General features: G+C 41.7%; 2 protein-coding genes across 2 annotated transcripts; one reads left to right on the forward strand and one right to left on the reverse strand.

Annotated features, from left to right (window-relative positions):
* On the forward strand, window positions 1–4,928 carry dhrs7 (dehydrogenase/reductase (SDR family) member 7). Its single transcript, XM_034123461.1, has 7 exons — window positions 1–227; window positions 1,247–1,399; window positions 1,537–1,643; window positions 2,054–2,293; window positions 3,226–3,348; window positions 3,434–3,649; window positions 4,502–4,928. The coding sequence occupies exons 1-7, from the start codon at window positions 98–100 to the stop codon at window positions 4,541–4,543; spliced, it is 1,011 nt and encodes a 336-aa protein (XP_033979352.1). The 5' UTR covers window positions 1–97; the 3' UTR covers window positions 4,544–4,928.
* A 56-nt stretch (window positions 4,929–4,984) lies between these two features.
* Window positions 4,985–15,782, reverse strand: pcnx4 (pecanex 4). The gene is made up of 11 exons (XM_034123448.1): window positions 15,649–15,782; window positions 13,910–14,684; window positions 13,624–13,803; window positions 12,634–13,172; window positions 12,401–12,501; window positions 12,082–12,204; window positions 10,475–10,835; window positions 8,864–8,967; window positions 6,826–7,931; window positions 6,257–6,443; window positions 4,985–6,083 (listed from the first exon to the last, which is right to left on the reverse strand). The coding sequence occupies exons 2-11, from the start codon at window positions 14,605–14,607 to the stop codon at window positions 5,832–5,834; spliced, it is 3,651 nt and encodes a 1,216-aa protein (XP_033979339.1). The 5' UTR covers window positions 14,608–14,684; window positions 15,649–15,782; the 3' UTR covers window positions 4,985–5,831.
* Window positions 15,783–16,851: the final 1,069 nt, after the last annotated feature.

Raw genomic sequence — 16,851 nt, forward strand, 5'->3', positions numbered from 1 at the left:
TGTATCCTTAAGCTGCAGTATTGTTTTGGCTGAAGCTTTATTACGCAGTAGTAGCTACTGAATTTAAACCATAACTGTATTAATTTATTTTCAACCAATGGACTGTTGCATTGTAACTGCACTGGGGAGTTTTGCATCACTTTATGCACTTCTTCACTCCCTGTGTTTTATTTTCGCGGATGCAGACTTCACTCTGCTGTGGTCGAGTCTGTTCGGACACAGACCAGGTGAGATAACCTGTCATAATGACTCCCAATGAGTCCCTTTTCCTATTAACAAACAACGAAATGTACCCGTTTGAAATTAAAGCTGGAAAAGTCATTGGCATCTAATTTCCAGAAATCTCCCAACAAGTTATCGTTGCACGCACAATGTCCACCGTTAAAGAATAACTAGCTAGCTGTTGATGTGTGACCCATGTTACTCATGTGCTATTGAGGTCCTCAGAGATCAAACTCCACTTGTATATATACTTAAAATGTTCTCAATCCCCCCAGTTTAGCTGATGCACATCCGGGATTCATTTTCACATGTTTTCCCATACCAAAAAACTTGGCTGAGTTAATGCATAATATGACACAAGTGTGTGACTTTATTATTATTATTTTTTGTTAAGCCAAAGCAAAGACTCTAACCCTAAAACCTAAAGGTCCAACATTTCCACATGAATTAAAATACTACCACTACTGCCAGTATATTTTTTACTAAGGTTTTTTAAACTCCCAAATGTCAATTTCTCATCAACCTCAACATTCCAGCTACGGTTGGGCTATAATGGCTCCTGATGGAGTTTGTGTAGGATTCATTTTTCTGTGGTGGCCAAGGTTGAAAAGATTCTGTACGTTTTTATAATGAAAACATTCTTCACTGCAAATATTTACCACTGCTTTCAAATAAATGTTGTTGTAGTCAAATATTTGTAGGTACAATGTAGCAGAAAGTAAATGTTACTTTTCACCACTATCAACGACAACACACATAGGTAAACATGGGTCACCAAATAAAAAACTTTGATACAATTGTAGTGTATATAGCTAAGATGGTTTGTGTAAGCAATATGACTTGTTCTTCTGCAATTATTTTGGCAAAATTGGGTTAAAAAGACAAATATCTGTCCTTATTTTACTTAGGATGTTCATGCTAGGATAACAGATCCAGTGGTCGTCTGTCCTTTTCTTTTTAAACTGAGTTAATGTTGATGTTGAGTACAGCTGAAATTCATTCCCCCCCCTCGTTTGTTAACCAGAGAGTAAGCTGAAGGGGCTGGTGGTGTGGATCACAGGAGCCTCCAGTGGAATTGGAGAGGAGCTGGCCTACCAGCTGGCAAAGTGCGGCTCTCGCCTCATTCTGTCTGCACGGCGCGAGGATGAGCTGAATAGAGTGAAACGTGGCTGTTTAGGTGAGGAAAGTTTCAAAGTTCTTTTTCAAGCTATTTTATCCCCTCGTTAAAAAATCCTATGGCAGAGTATTCATTTGACTTTCATTCAGTCTTCCTTTGTTGTGACTAGCTCAATTATTTGTGTCATTTACTTTAAGAGCGCTCCAACCTCCAGGATGCAGATGTACTTGTTCTTCCACTTGATTTGTTGGAGAGAACATCACATGAGGAAAAAACCAAAGTTGCGATTCAGTTCTTTGGACATGTAAGGCCACTGCAATTACTCTTATAATACAATGTGTTTTCACACTGCAAGTGTTTAACTGCAACAGGATCATTTATAATTAATTATCAAAGCTATCAGTTGGGAGAGGAACATTCTTTAGTTTGTTGTTTTTAGCTGGTGATATTGTCATTGTGTTCCTTTTAATAATGAGTTAAAATAAATTATAATATTCAGGTTTCTGGATTTCACTTCTATTATAGACATCCTCTTGTCTTCTTGGAAGGAAGGTATATTCAATCCTTAAACATTTCATTTTACTGTGCATTAGTCCTTAAACTCAAATGTGACTATGACCAAGTCAAAGCAGCCTCTCCATGCTTTTAAATTTAAAAGGAATTCAAATCATGCTGTTTTGCTATTCCCTGGTTTTGTCCACTTTTCCTCTTCAGATTGATGTCCTAATTAACAATGGCGGCCGAAGCCAGCGCTCTCTGTGCTTGGAGACCAGTTTTGATGTGTATCAGGCTCTGATGGAGCTCAACTTCCTGGGTACAGTCTCCATCACCAAGCAGGTGCTGCCTCACATGACGCAGCGCGGCAGCGGGAGCATCGTGACCGTCAGCAGCTTGGTCGGCATCGCCGGGGCGCCCCTGGCAACCGGATACTCTGCCAGCAAACATGCTCTTCAGGTGAAGGGAATACATTATGCTAGGGCTGTGCAATTAATCGTATTTTAATCGCAATTACGATTTTGGCCTGCCACAATTACAAAAACAACATAATCGAAAAAAACGATTATTTTGCTTTGCTAGGTTGTGACATATTTGATCTAATTTATTTTATTCTAATTTATTTGTATTTATCATATTTATATATGTTTAGTAGCTTGTTGAAGTGTGCTCCGAAATATTTGTTGATCTTGTTTATTGGTATTTATTATTTTGATATCATTTATTTTTGTATTGGTTTTTCAGTTGAATTATACGTTCAGGGTAATCAACAGTTAAAAAGACACTGTTCAAATTATTATTTGTATTTGTTTTAAAGTTCATTAAATGGATGTTTTCAAAGTCAATGAATAATCGTATTTAATAATCGTGATATCAATTATTGACCAAAATAATCGTGATTATGATTTTTGCCATAATCGCACAGCCCTACATTATGCTATATCATTGACTAATGATATAGATTGTTGTATACTTTTTTTTTTAAAACGTTTTTTCATTTCTATTTTCCTTATTAATTACTGTTATATTTTGTAGTACAATGCACACACTTTTACAGAAGTATTTACTTTTTTTATTATAACTTCTCAATGTATATATATTTTGATTCTAAAATGGAGCAACTGTAAGGATTCTGAGATAGCAGCTGTTGGATCAGAGCCAAAATAGTCACAAAACATTATATTTCTTTCCGATTTAATTTCTCCAGTGTCTTCAGACTGTGTATTAACGGATTTAGGATACTTATTTTACTCACAGAACAGCAGGTGTGGTTTATCTGGATCTCTACTTAACTTAATTAGTTCTATACGTGAAACAAACACCTTTTACAGCTGATCAGCTGTCCAGGCCTTTGTGTGTACTACTGCTGATTGTAACTGTTTTGTTTACAGGGTTTCTTCAATTCCCTTCGGGCTGAGCTGACTGAATTTCCAAACATACTCATCAGCACTGTGCTGCCTGGGCCTGTGCAATCACAGATTGTCCAAAATGCCTTCACAGAGGAACTGACAAGGGTATTCAGTAAAGAGCTTGTGATTTTTAACATAGCTATTTTAGTAGTGCGTTTACAGTAACACATTTTCCTTCTCTTTTCCTAAGCCTGTGGCTGCAGCTGGTAACCAGGAGCACAAGATGGCAACCAGTCGCTGTGTGCGTCTAATGCTGGTGGGAATTGCCAATAATGTGAAGGAAATGTGGATTGCAAAGCAGCCCTTCCTCCTGTTTTACTACACCTGGCAGTACGCTCCCACATTTGCCTGGTTCATTACAAACCTCTTGGGCAGAAAAAGAGTGCAGCATTTCAAAGCTGGTCTGGTAGGTATTTAATCTAATTTGAGGACACTTTTGTGTACAAGGTCAATATAATGTGTTCAACCAAGCCCATTTTCACCAATCAGACACTAGCTAATACTATCGTAGGTAGAGAGCTATTGAACCAAACACGTGAAAAAGACCATTTGGGTGTACCGTGCGTATGTATGACCTTCAAAAACCTCCGTTATACTGCATAATTAATTTTTTTTAATGTATTAACACCTGGTCAAATTCAGATAAAAAAGCTGACTGGTCAGAAGCTCTCACATGATGAGCTGTTTCTGTGTGTTGGGCCTTGCTTTTGCATTGGGTACGGTTGACCTTGCTCTGTTAGAATTGGGACTGGGGCATTCTCACTGTGTGAAAGGACTTAAAATACTTGAACAAAGCAGAAGGAGGCACTATGCAGAGCAGTGTCTTAACAGCTGGGGGCCTCAGCTGTTACTGACCTTGCTTGACTCTAAATGGAAGACGACGGTGGCTGGGGTATAACAGTGAGCATGACTACCTCCCCGCGGTGCCGACTGACTGACCAGTGTGCCTGTTGGCCTCTGCTGGACAGTGACAGCTGGGGGCCGCAAAGAAAGGTCATGTTCCAACTGGCCAGACATTGCAGCGTCACATGCTTCTGTAAGACTGGGACGTGTACTCATGACACAAAAAGACCAAATTGACACTTTTCCTTAACAGTGAAGTCGCTGGTGTTTAGGCAATATCACAGCCACGCTTGTGACTACCACACAATAACTCTAGAAATTAAAAATGTTACCAGTGAATGCAGTGATAGTTTTCATGTTTTGATTTCATGTACAGTGTTCAAACTGAACTAACAGCTAGCCGTTTGTTTTGCAGGATGCAGACTCCGCATACTTCACCAAGCCCAAGACCTCCTGAGAGTCACATCGTCAAGAAGAAACACGTTTATTGCATTCCTGATATTCGACCTTGAAATTATATGGGGTTTCTGCAGAATGTGGGTCTTTGCTTTCATCTTAAAGGAAAATATTGCACGGCACAACTGATTTTAAGCACAACTGATTTTAAGCACAGCCAAGGCAGGGTGTAATAAACAAATCGGCATTTTTTCATTATGCTTACCTCTCTGATGTAAAGTAAACCCTTTACTTTAGCCTAACTCACCTATACTTGATTTTAAGGTAACAAGCATCTCATAATGTGAACCTTGGGCCGAAAGCCTACATGACTGTATAACATAAGAATACATTTTTCAATGTATTTGGAAACTAGCACAAACCTTTTGAATGACTAATAAAAAAAAGTTTGGATCATTTCTTCTGCCCTCGCAACATCGTTTAGTAAAACAGTAACAAAAACTGTTTTGCCAAGCTATTTTATTATAAGTTTATACCGGTAAACATATAAAAATCAACAATATGTACAAGAGAATATGGACAAATTCATTTCACTTTTCATTCTAAATTGTAAACAAGTGGGTTGTAAACAAAACGATAGCACTAAACACATTACACACATACAGCAAGACATACCCAAGGCACATCCTTGATATTTTAGCAAAACATTAAAATTCTGGTGTCATGTAGAGGGGAGGTGGGAAAATAGATTCACTTTCTTTCAAAGCACAAACATCTATAAACAAACCACAAAGAGTATGTGCTTCACTGGAAACCCACGAGGGATATATATATTTTTTTTAATGTGCTGTTCTAGGAGGTAGTTCACACTGTCAGTTAAAATGTGTTCACAACGTTTTGCAACTTGCAGGCGAGTACAGTGGTGATGCCACTGACTCTTTCTCTGTGGTGCAGGAAATGAAGGAACCCCACACTTTTTCAACTTATTCAAGACGACAGCTTCAAAAGTAAAACTCCAAAATGGTTGGAAGTTTTCTCTTTGCTTTGCTGTAGTTTCCACATGAATTTCCTTGTAACCCTTAACTTTGAAGGTGGACATTTTGCTGTGGTAGTACCGACTGAAAAGCATCCTCCGGTTGTACAAATAGCTTACTCGACAGAACGGGGGGGCCCATGTACAAAGGCTGAGTTCTGACCGCAGCGGCCTGGGTTTGAATCCGAAAGTTGCTGCCTTTTTCTGTATCTAAAATCCAATAACGCCTTAAAGATGGAAAAAAAATCTTTAAAAATAGACATCTTTTTTACTTTCACATAGTGTTTTCAGCGGAAAAGGCAGAAGAAGCCACAGGTCAGAGGCAGGGGAAGTGAAGAGGGGCTGAGGAGTAAATGGGGTATCCTAGAGGGGGGTCAGCTGCCTGAACAGTTAGGTTCCTTAGCATGAAGGGGTGAGCCTGGATGCTGTAGCGCTCCTCGTCGTCATTAGTAGCGTACAGGAGCTCCCAGGACAGGTTCGCCCACTGGCCTCGCACCCCCTCTCCATTCAGACGCCCCACCTGCACCAGCTGCTCCTGCAGGGACAGAACTCTCCCGGTGTACGTACCCTGTGCACACAATCATACAATTATAAAACACGCTCTAAATTGCCATTTTAAATACCCTCTATTGTTTTTCAATGACAGGATAAGAAAAAGCTGAAGGTAAAGTATCAATAGATGTACTTTTATATTTTTGTAGCATAGAAAGGATGTAAAAAATAACTGGTGCGTGTAATTACCATAGCGAGGTCATGTCCTAGAGAGAATAGGAAAGGTTTCTCCTGAAGGACGCTGTCGTGCCAGCCTTTCTCCGTCACCAGGCCGATGTACCAATCCCTTTCATACTCCTCCAAGGTACTGAACAATTCCTCAGGGGACTCCATGGGCCCGAGACTCGCTTGATCAAACAGCAGCTTGAAACTGAACCTGAAGGTAAACAAAACCATAGTTCCATAATTCAATGAAATATTCATATTTTTTCCACTACATAGACATAACACAATTAACTGATTATATAAAAGAGAGATAACAAGTCATAGGATTAGAAATCTAGCTGGCATACAAAACACATATTACAAAAAAAGATATATTTACTTTAATCATTTATTATCCATGCTTACTTAATACCTACTCAATATATAACTACTAGTTATTATGACTATTGTTCTTTGAAATGTCGGCGTCATGTAGTCGTTTAATACTTCTGCTTTTCTAATGAGTAACCACAGTAAGAGATCCCATTTTAACAAATAAAGAGCAATACAAAAAGAGTTACTAAAACCCAGAGACTTGTATCTGCCACTGTTACCTGAAAGCCCGAAGTGCGAGCTGGTAAAGTTCTTTACTTGAGGAGAGCCAGTCGAGTCCTTCAGTCCACGGTATGTCTCCACAATAGAGTCTGTAGACGTAGCTGGGGCTGGTGAAGGCAGACTCCGCCCCCACTGATATGAGACATGAAAGTGCAACCTGTGCATGAAGCTCTTTCAAAGCTTCGTCCTCCTTCAGCGCTTTGGTCATGTGTTCTGAGGTCTCGCCCTGAACAGCAGACCCAAACTGGCCCAAGCTGAACCGAAACCAGTCCTCAGGAAACAGAGTCCTGAGCTGCAGCAGGCGGGACGGCAGCAGAGGGGCAGTCCTCCACCCTGTCGGCAGGTTGAACACCTCCGACTGCGGGCAGCTGAAGTTCAGCTGAGGGAGAGAGCCAGGACTCTCTCTGAAGACCTCAGGGTTACGCCCTTTATCCACGGCTGGCATCCCGATGGCCAGACCCAGAGGCTGCAGAGGCTGCAGAGCAGAGAGAGCCATGTTTTCAAAAAGGCTGTCCATCTCCACGGAGCCTGGCAGAGAGGCGCCCGCCTGCAGCGCCGCGAGTCCAGGCTGGGCCTCTGCGGTCACCAACGCCACCGTCCGTCTGGCCGGTTGAGGACCAAACAGGTCATCCTCATCTGACCAATCCCCAAAGGACGTCAGACTGGAGCTGTCCTGTCTGAATCTGAGAGAAGACACGTTGGATTCCACCACGACGGCCTCAGGTGGTTGGTTAGAAGTTGTCTGGGCAAACGTGGAGGACTGGGACTTCCTGCCTCCAGCCCCGGGCCCTTCTTCTCCGCTCCATAGAAATCCTTTATGTTTCTGCACACAGTATCTGAGCAGCAACCAGACCAGTGCTTTCAGAAATTCATCCTGAAGTTTCCTCAAGTTGTCGTGAGAGTCGATGATGCCAGAGAGCACATTTCGGGCGTCAGAGTAGACTCGCACTGTAAGGGCAGCGCAAGGGGTGAGGGCGTTCCCCCAGTGCAGGTTCAAGCCCTGAGTGAAGCCAAGTCGCTCAGGACGCTCAAAAGCGGCCTCGAACACCTCGTCAACCCTACGAGCCTCCACTGTGTGGCAAGATGTCTCCTGGAGCTCCAGACCCTGTAACAAACCACACCGCACATGTAATATTGCACACATGTAACACGTCTAATCTTGCAAAGGACTGCTGTGATTTTTAAAGGAAACATTCAACCCCAAAATCATTATTTGTATATCTATTACTAACCTAAGGTTACCCTGAATTCCTAAAGGAAACGTCTTTCATGCCTTCACGGTGAACGAAGGATAATAAAAATCATTACAAAATCTTGAGGAATATGAGTTTAACACTAGCCTCACTATATCAAACATTCAACACATTTACAAATAACTCACTATAGTCCGAGTCTCATTTATCCAGTTGTATGGTTAGTACTTCCGAACATATGCATTTATGCTTACATTTTTTAACTAAAACTAACAAGCCTGTGCAAGCATGAATCTTTTGATGATTAAGCGTTTCGCAATGCGTTTGTTAAAGGTAGGGTAGGTAAGAATGGAGAAACCAGCTCGAGTGCGCTAGAATTTGAAAGTACGCAGCCGAAAAAAATCTGCCCCTTCCTTCAGACTTCCTTACAGAGCCCCTCCTCCAACACATACGAACGCGCACATGACCAATGAGGACACGAGATAAGTTTGTGCACAGATGGAAGGCTGACAGGCAGGTAGGCCATCCAGTTATTTCAGCCGGGCCGGCTCAGATAATTGGTCGTGCTTTTTACAGCGCTACGGCTTCCACAGATGACATTTTTTTATGTGTTTATTGTCAAAGCATTTAATATATTCATTGCTATCGGGATGTTAAGAGCATTCCATGGAATATAACAAAAAGTGTTTCTGAAGTGAATTACCTACCCCACCTTTAAGTAGTGAGCATATGAATGGATTTGTTCACCGTGGAGGCATGGTAGAAATAAAAGTTCTCTTGTAGAAGTAACACGGGTTGAGTAATTGAAGTTTGACTAAAATAGATATGGAGAAAGACACCGTACCTTAATGTTGACTGTACAGTAGCCATATCCTCTCTCCAGGATCATTATCCAAACCATACGGTCCTGAAAGCGCCCAAGAAAATGAGAGCCTGGGGCTAAAGAACCTACAGAGGGGGAAGAACATCATCAGCCATCCATGCGATGCCGCTAACATGTTAAGATGTGATCTGTAAGTCGAGAGCAGAGAAAAGGTGCACATTCTTTTCATTTTGCATTAGCCCTGCGTCCATCTGCTGAATACGTGGATCAACATTACTACTGTATCAGCTGCAGGGAGACGCGTAGCATCACAGTCGTACAGGAAGGTCATGATCCTGTTTTAACTGGCTGACTGCACAGAGATCTAAATATTACATCTATCTTAGCCAGAGCTTTCCATTAGTCTCTAAAAATGCAGGCGGAAGACAGACGTTTATTTCAACTCAGATGGACAGAAATGAAAAAGGGTGATGGAGGCTTTTGTTTAAAGTTGACTAGTGTTTGCTTGGCTCAAGAATGAAAAATGTCATGTCCCATAACGACATCTCGGAATAGTCCTAGCCGCTACCTCATGATGGGAAGTGACAAGCTGGGAAGACTCCTTTCCCGCTCACTGCTCCACGGCCCCCAGTGTGAGGAAAGCAAGAGAACACTACAAACTGCCGTTGTTACACTGCAAGCATCAACCTAACAAGCCCTTGTTCTGCATTATACATCACAGCTACAGCACCGGGGGCTAGGGAAAAACAAGATTGAGTGATAACATCACCTCAGCAGCTTTATTCAGTTTTAAATCATCAGTCCATAAATAATATTTCTCTACTTGCATCGTTTATTCCTCTTGCCCCCTCCTGATGGAGCACAGCTAACAAAATCCTAGCAGCAGCAGCAGCAGCTCCGTTTGGCCTAAGAGTATTACGCGGTTAATGGTGTGGAAACATTTGGATGTAATGAATACAGATCAGACCTATTTTTTTTGGGTCAATTCACAGGAAGCTCAACTGGATCATGCAAGCTCGCATTACTGCCAGCAAAAAAGAGCTGCTCACAACAACATTCCTCTTATTAATAAACCATACGAAGTGATGGTTCACTGCACTCCGAACAGCAAACTGTCCCTACTTGACCCACAGGAGGATTCAGTCACTGCAATTATAGCACCGTCAAACCACATCGTATACAAATAATTATTGTTATTATAATAATAAAATGAACATGTATTGTGAATATTGTTGGAGCTGTATGCTGGCGTTTGTACTGCTGTGGAATGTAAAATAATTAATTAATATGTAACTTAAAGCAAAATAAAAAAAGAACAACACACAATGCTATCACTTAAAATGTAAGATATAGTTCTGAACATTGTAATTCTTTCAATTGACGATTTATTGAATTTGAATTCAAATCAAAAATCAAAATACACTGATAATCAATAGTTAATTAATTAATATTAAATCAGATAGATGTGTAGATCGTATAATATTAATAATAATAATACTATTATTATTATTATAATAATAACATTATAGTATAAATACTAAACTAATTAACTGTGATTACTTGTAAAATATCAAAAACATTTAATAGAAAAAAAAAAGCCACCATAGAAAGTAGACATATCATGCTTATTACCCAGGGAGCCTCTTGCGAAGGCCGTCCTCAGAGCAGACGCCAGACTTGTGCTCATCTGCTGGTAGAAGATGGAGTCCGGGCAGGGGCAGGCGGTCCCCACGGGGCCTGGCCAACTGCGCTGAGGTCGAGGGAACCCCACCAGGAAGATGGGCAGGGTGAAGAGGGGCAGCAGAGGGGCGGAGAGCAGGGCAGACAGGGTCACCACCAGCAGCAGCAGCGGGCACAGGGAGGCGTTCAGGGCCAGGAGGGTCCCAGCCGACTGACGCCGCTGCTTCTTCTCCGTCCAAGATGTCACCAACACAGTCAGGGTGAACTTTAGCTTGGAGAGGAACTGGGTCACTCTGTCGAGCAGCAGGCCCACCTGGAAGAACATGGAGAGCACTGATCTACTGAACCACCAACATGTCAGCCGAGGTTTGTGTAATATACATTTAGTTTGAGCTATTGTGTGCTTCATTCCTTTTCTTACTATGCCTGCATATACAGAGACAGCTGCTATGGGTTATACACTAGAAGCTGGCATAACATTTATATTAGTAATAATAATAATAACAATTATAGAGTGCCACAGTGACGCGTCCAAAAACCTAAAACTAATAAGTTAGCATTTTACCACTTCCGGTTCCTTCGCCAAAAAGCAATGCAATTTCTCCATAGGATTTTGGAAAATAGCTCGAAATAAGGTCTGTGTTTGACACAAATTGAAGAGACAGATTACGTTTTGTTCTACGACATTAAATACATCAGCAGTGACCCCACTGGTGAGTTTTGAAGAGTTTACGTGTCTGAAAAACAATGGTTATTAACATGTGGCTGAATAGGACTACAGAAAATGTCGAGGCCGTTGTACGTCATTACACCGAACACGTAAAACACTCCCGCTAAGTTTGTTTTTCCCCGTCTTCTGCTTGAAAGCAAGAACCTGCCTCCTGCAAACTGTTAAAACAAACGCTTCAACTTCAACCATTTTGAATCTGTATTTTTGATATGGATCTTAAGTTGGTGTGACGTTGAAGCAGCGACCCTGCTGTAGTTCGTTTATAGCATAACGTTAGCATTTTTGCTTCTGGCGATTAGATTTACGATTAGAAAATTATAAAAGTAGGGTAGACATGTGGAGATTATCCGACTGAACAAAACGTGATCTGTCTCTTAAATGTATGTCAACCACAGACCTTATTTCGAGCTATTTTCCAAAATCCTATGGAGAAATTGCATTGCTTTTTTGTCGAAGGAACCGGAAGGAGTTTACTTCCGGGTTTTAGGACCAATTTTTTATGTCTGCAAGTTTATAACCATTCATTTATTCTTCCTAGTTTTCATTCAGGCTAGGGTTGTTTCTTTATACCTGTTCTTTGCTTACCTAAAAATGTTTTGCATATGTTAGAAAATGACTTTTGGTACTGACACCATTTTTTTCCAAGTTTGAGTTTGAAGCAAACTAGATCCAAAATGCCAAATGTTGCTAATGTTTAAAATCCAATGAATGTCATCAGTTAAGAGCGCTGTTCAGAGCTACAGTGAGAGATGTGGCGGCACTGGGAAAATGTAGGCCTGCAGATTATAATTTGGGGTGGAAAGAAGAGGTAAACTAATGATGACCTCACCAGCAGAAGCTGAACTCCAGTGCCCAGGTTATCCCAACCTGGCAGCATGCTGTTTCCAGCTGCGAGACGCACCAAGACCACCACCACCATCTGCAGCAGAGCATCCTCTGAGTTCTGCCACACCTGCACGGCAACAAAGAGCAGGCATAAAAATCAAGAAATTTCAGATAAAAAATAAATAAGATATGTGAATTTCTTTGCTGGCTAAATTAAGATTTGGTCTGTAGATACTTTAATAGGTCTTATTGTGAGTATTTGTTTTTGCATGTTATGTCCACATTAATACACAGCTTGTGAGAAAGAGTAAGTGTGAACATACCAATCTGAAGGCTCGTGTGAATCCCACACTGAGGGACACCCTGTGGAGCAGCTGAAGAGATTTGTCCATAGACAGGAAAGCAATCATTGCAAATGGAGACACTGCAAAGTAAAACACAGAGTGAGTTAAAATCAAAAACACATTCACATTCAGAGCCATGTTGTTTTCTCTCCTGACAGAGATTTAAAGCATGGAGAACATCAGACTTTAAACACTAATTGTAATGAGCTCACCGAGATAAAGAAGGACTCTTCTGATTGCTGCTGCAAAATATAAACCTCTGCTCCTCTGCTTGAAAGTCTGCACACTGTTCATGCCTTTAGGGTACAGGGGATTAAGGAACACCCCTCCAAATACATATGCCCCCTGGATTTCTCTGAGAGTCCAACAGAGGCAAAACAGACCCAGGAGGAGGTAGCTGACAGGACCTTGGGGTCCCGTAACCAGGCCCTGCGGCTGGGCTGAACCGAGGAAGTGATGCAGCAGCCCTGCCTCTGCCATCGCCACCAGGAACACGCTCAGATAGAGCAGCAGCTCCCTGAAGCCCAGATTCCAGCCAAAGGAACTGGGAGGAGGAGGTGGCGACCCCCCTCTGCGAAAACCATGGTCCCCGAAGGCTGCTCTGGGACGTCTGCAGAGTGTGCCAACCTGGCTGAGGTCCAGGCTCAGCAGAAATCCCGTGGAGACGGAGAAGAGAACCACACCCAGTGTTGACGGGATGAAGTAATTGGACACAGCTACGCTGGCAGATATGGCGAACATCAACAGCAGCCTATGGGACAGCATACACAAAATAAGGGCTGATGATACACAGGCTAATGTCACAATTGTCATTTGCATGAGAATATAAGAATGAGGCCTAGACTTCCACACAACACATCGAACTAATCTAGAGGACATGTTTTTTTTTAGTAGTGCATTATGTGCACATCCTGTTATATAATGTGATCTAATGTTACAATTGTAATTGTCCCTAACTTTAAAAAAAAATATAATAATAAATATTGATGATGAACAGATTCACACACTGTACTAGATATTTTATGTTAATCTAAAGGCATATGAGGAATCACATAAAAACATGCCGTTGCTGATGTAGTTTTCAACACATCTTCTGAATAAATACATTTTAGCTGATGACATGGACACAAAAATAACAACACCAGAGCAAAACTGCTGCTGAAGGCTAAGGCTGAATCATGATTCAGTCTTTCGATATGTACCTGAGGTTGCTGGACATTGGCGAGCCTCCTAAGCAAAAAACCAGAGTCTGCTCCATGCCCCAGAGGAGCAGAGCATCCAGAGGGGGGAGGATACCCAGCGCCCACAGCAGAGGTAGGAAGAGGAATAGAACATGGAGAACCTGGCTGGCCAGTTGGAGCTCAGGAACAGGGCCTGAGAATCTGAATCAGAACAAGACATGGAGATTCATTATGGCAGCAAGCACTGAAAGTATATTCCATAAGAAGACATCTAAATTAGGCAGAAAACTATTTTGGTGTTGCTCACCTGACAGCCAAGTCCACTGCAATGAAAATAAAAATGTAGAGGGGCCGGGTGAGTGGGGTGATCTCATAAGTGTCCTGTGCGTGGAAAGTGGCCGTCTCTGTGGCTGTGTTTACAATGAGGGAGTACTCTGCTATACACAGTGTGACCCAACTCAGGACAAAGACGACCATGGATATGCCGATGCTTCCGTAGAGAGCCGTCAGTCTTCCAAGGAACACATACCATGTCCCAAAGCCACAGAGCACCCCAGCTAGTACCGTGTGCAGCACCACATTCAGTCCAAACCTCTTCCCTGGGGCAATAAATCGGACAGTCTCTGGGCTGACACAGTGGGTAAATTCCACTTCCTCTTCATCTACGAGGATGTTGGGCGCACCTAGTCTCTCCACTGTGCCACTCCTCCGGGCAGCATAGAACGCCAGGGCCTGGAGCCCCGCCGCAGCCCCGAACATGAGCATGCCAGCCAGCACTGTGGCGTGGAGCTCCTGCAGCAGCTTCAGCTGGCAGAGCAGAGTACCGATGCCCCCAAAAAGCCATGGTGTCAAGAACAAGACTGCCTGATTGACATAAACAAAGGGTGGGGCACAGTAGCCCAACTTGAAGCGTGGGCCCCCCAACACCGTCTGGGGGAAGCGCTTCCAGAAGAACTCCTGCTTGTACTCGTTAAGAAGGGGCACATCTGGCCCCATTCTGACCATTCCCGAAGGGGTGGCAGGTCATCTCCACCCAGCTGATGGTGGCGGTCTATTCATCGTCCCCTACACGATGAGGGTATCTGCAATGAAGCACACCTTCAGTTAGGCAATGTAGAAACAATTATTACAGACAAGAGATGTCCTCATATAATCATCATCGAGTCCCTGGTCTGTGCCTCTAATGTAGTCACATCATACAATCTGTAGAAATATGATGATAGTGATTCTACGGCAAAAGGGACACAACAAAGTAAATAATATAACTTTTAAACTACATTATACTGTCAACTATGCTAGCAGTGTACTTGGACGATTTTGTATCTGCCAACTCGCTTAATACAGCTGTCATAATATCAAAGGAATACCCCAGAATACTTTACCAGTGTTTCATATGAAGTGAGCGCTGAAGGTTAATAATAAGAATATTCCATTTATCTCATTACTGACTTGTAAACAACATAAATAATTGTTAAGCCATTTACAAAACAACAGAGACAGCCATGAACCAACAGCAGGACAACCAAAAGCCAAACTTCTATGACACCTACTTTCTTCTTCATCAATCTGATAACATAAAGTTAACGTTGACAGAGCATCCCTGAAACTCTAGTAAACAGTTTTCTTGAAGTGGTCGTTAGCACCTTAGATTACAAGTTTCAACTGAAAATGTATGTTTTAATAGCTAAAGAATCGAACATATCCCTTTGTTTAAAATGCACAACACAAAATAAGATACAACAGCAACAGCTGCGGGGTTACCATATAAACACAGAAGCAATAGCTTGTAGGTGCGCTAACGTGGGCTAACCTGTTCAAACTAGTCCCCAAGCTAGTATAAAACCAAACCAGGTAATAAGCGATACGTTAATCGTTTACTGGATCTCTCTGAGTCTGTTTTCATATTTTTCCGTTAGCTAGCTATATTATTGTTAGCTAGCGATGCCAGCAAGTCTTTTCAGCTTGACTGTGCTTTAGCCTGCTACCACTACAGGTAAATAAGAGCAGGTTAGCATCCTGCAAGACAAGGGTGGGAGACAGACTTACCGTTAACAGCAGAATAACCAACCGCAGGTACTCTTTGTGTAAAATGTGACGATATATGATTTATGATGATGAAACGAGCGGAAATTGCCAGCATTAAAATAAGCTGCGAGCTAACCGCTTGAAAGCAAAGCAACATCAGCATGATACACAAACCGATTGATAACCAATAGGAGTGGAGAGTAGGGAAGAGCGCGTCCTCTGATTGGCTCAAAAAGTATAAGACCCGCCTGCACAACACAACCCCCTCCCCTTCAACTACACACGTTTTTTAAAACAAAAGAAAACAACACAAATACATGTTGGTTGGGTTTTAAAAGCTAAAGGAACCAGGCAGGGGTCGGGGTTTTAAAGACAACTAGAGTGATACTCAGATCATCCAGATGTGTTCAACAACAATAGCAGTAAAACACTGTTTTATAATGTACAGGTGTGAGGCTGTGAGTTGAACAGACTGTAACCATAGACCGTGTTGGTCACATGTGCTTGGCGTGCAGAGGGTTAAAACGGCCCCAAAAATATGTGGCACCCATCTGTCATGTTTACCGTTGTTGGTCGCATAGGTGGAAGAAAACATATTTTGATATTTTGGCAATCTGGAAGATTTTTACAGATTTTGTACAGCTTGTGTATAATTTGATTATAATTATTGACGTTTTAATGTATTCAACACTTGAATGTTGCATCTGGAAATGGTGGAGCTCCTTTTAATGCATTTTAATAAATACATATGTCCTTAGTTACTTTCCATAACCGACTGTTGGACAACCAAAACAAAAAGGAAGGAAGAGGTGATGAATGACCAGTATAATTTGGACTCAGTCAGAATTAGATTTATTTGGGCTTTTGGAGTTATTTGATTACTCCCTGTCATTTGGGACTTCTAAAGACATTATATTCAAAAAGGAATATTAATTGCATTTCTTGAAATACCAATGAACACTGAATAAGTAACACTGGGTTTACAACCAAAAACACATAACAAATGTATTGATTGTATTGAATTTGTTCAGCAAGTCAAAGATTATTTTAAGTATAACAAAGTGTTACTTTAAGCAACATATAACGCAGGGCACAATAAACGTTTAGATTCTTTGTGAGTGCAAATCACATTTAACTGTACCGACAAAGATATTAGAAACGGTATTGTTTGAAAAATTGACAAAACTACCAGAATATCAGAAAATATACCTTTCCTCAACGGAT

Source organism: Trematomus bernacchii, unplaced genomic scaffold (assembly GCF_902827165.1).
Source record: "Trematomus bernacchii unplaced genomic scaffold, fTreBer1.1, whole genome shotgun sequence".
Classification (NCBI taxonomy): Eukaryota; Metazoa; Chordata; class Actinopteri; order Perciformes; family Nototheniidae; genus Trematomus; species Trematomus bernacchii.

What these genes read in the sequence shown, in the direction of transcription:
- dhrs7 (XM_034123461.1), top strand. Translation starts at nt 98, where the DNA reads ATGGACTGTTGCATTGTAACTGCACTGGGGAGTTTTGCATCACTTTAT. An exon ending in TCTGTTCGGACACAGACCAG is followed by an intron (nt 228 to 1,246) that starts GTGAGATAACCT and finishes TTTGTTAACCAG; the next exon opens with AGAGTAAGCTGAAGGGGCTG. An exon ending in CGATTCAGTTCTTTGGACAT is followed by an intron (nt 1,644 to 2,053) that starts GTAAGGCCACTG and finishes TTTCCTCTTCAG; the next exon opens with ATTGATGTCCTAATTAACAA.
- pcnx4 (XM_034123448.1), bottom strand. Translation starts at nt 14,607, where the DNA reads ATGGTCAGAATGGGGCCAGATGTGCCCCTTCTTAACGAGTACAAGCAG. An exon ending in AAGAGTCCTTCTTTATCTCG is followed by an intron (nt 12,502 to 12,633) that starts GTGAGCTCATTA and finishes TTTACTTTGCAG; the next exon opens with TGTCTCCATTTGCAATGATT. An exon ending in CTGGAGTTCAGCTTCTGCTG is followed by an intron (nt 10,836 to 12,081) that starts GTGAGGTCATCA and finishes ATGTTCTTCCAG; the next exon opens with GTGGGCCTGCTGCTCGACAG.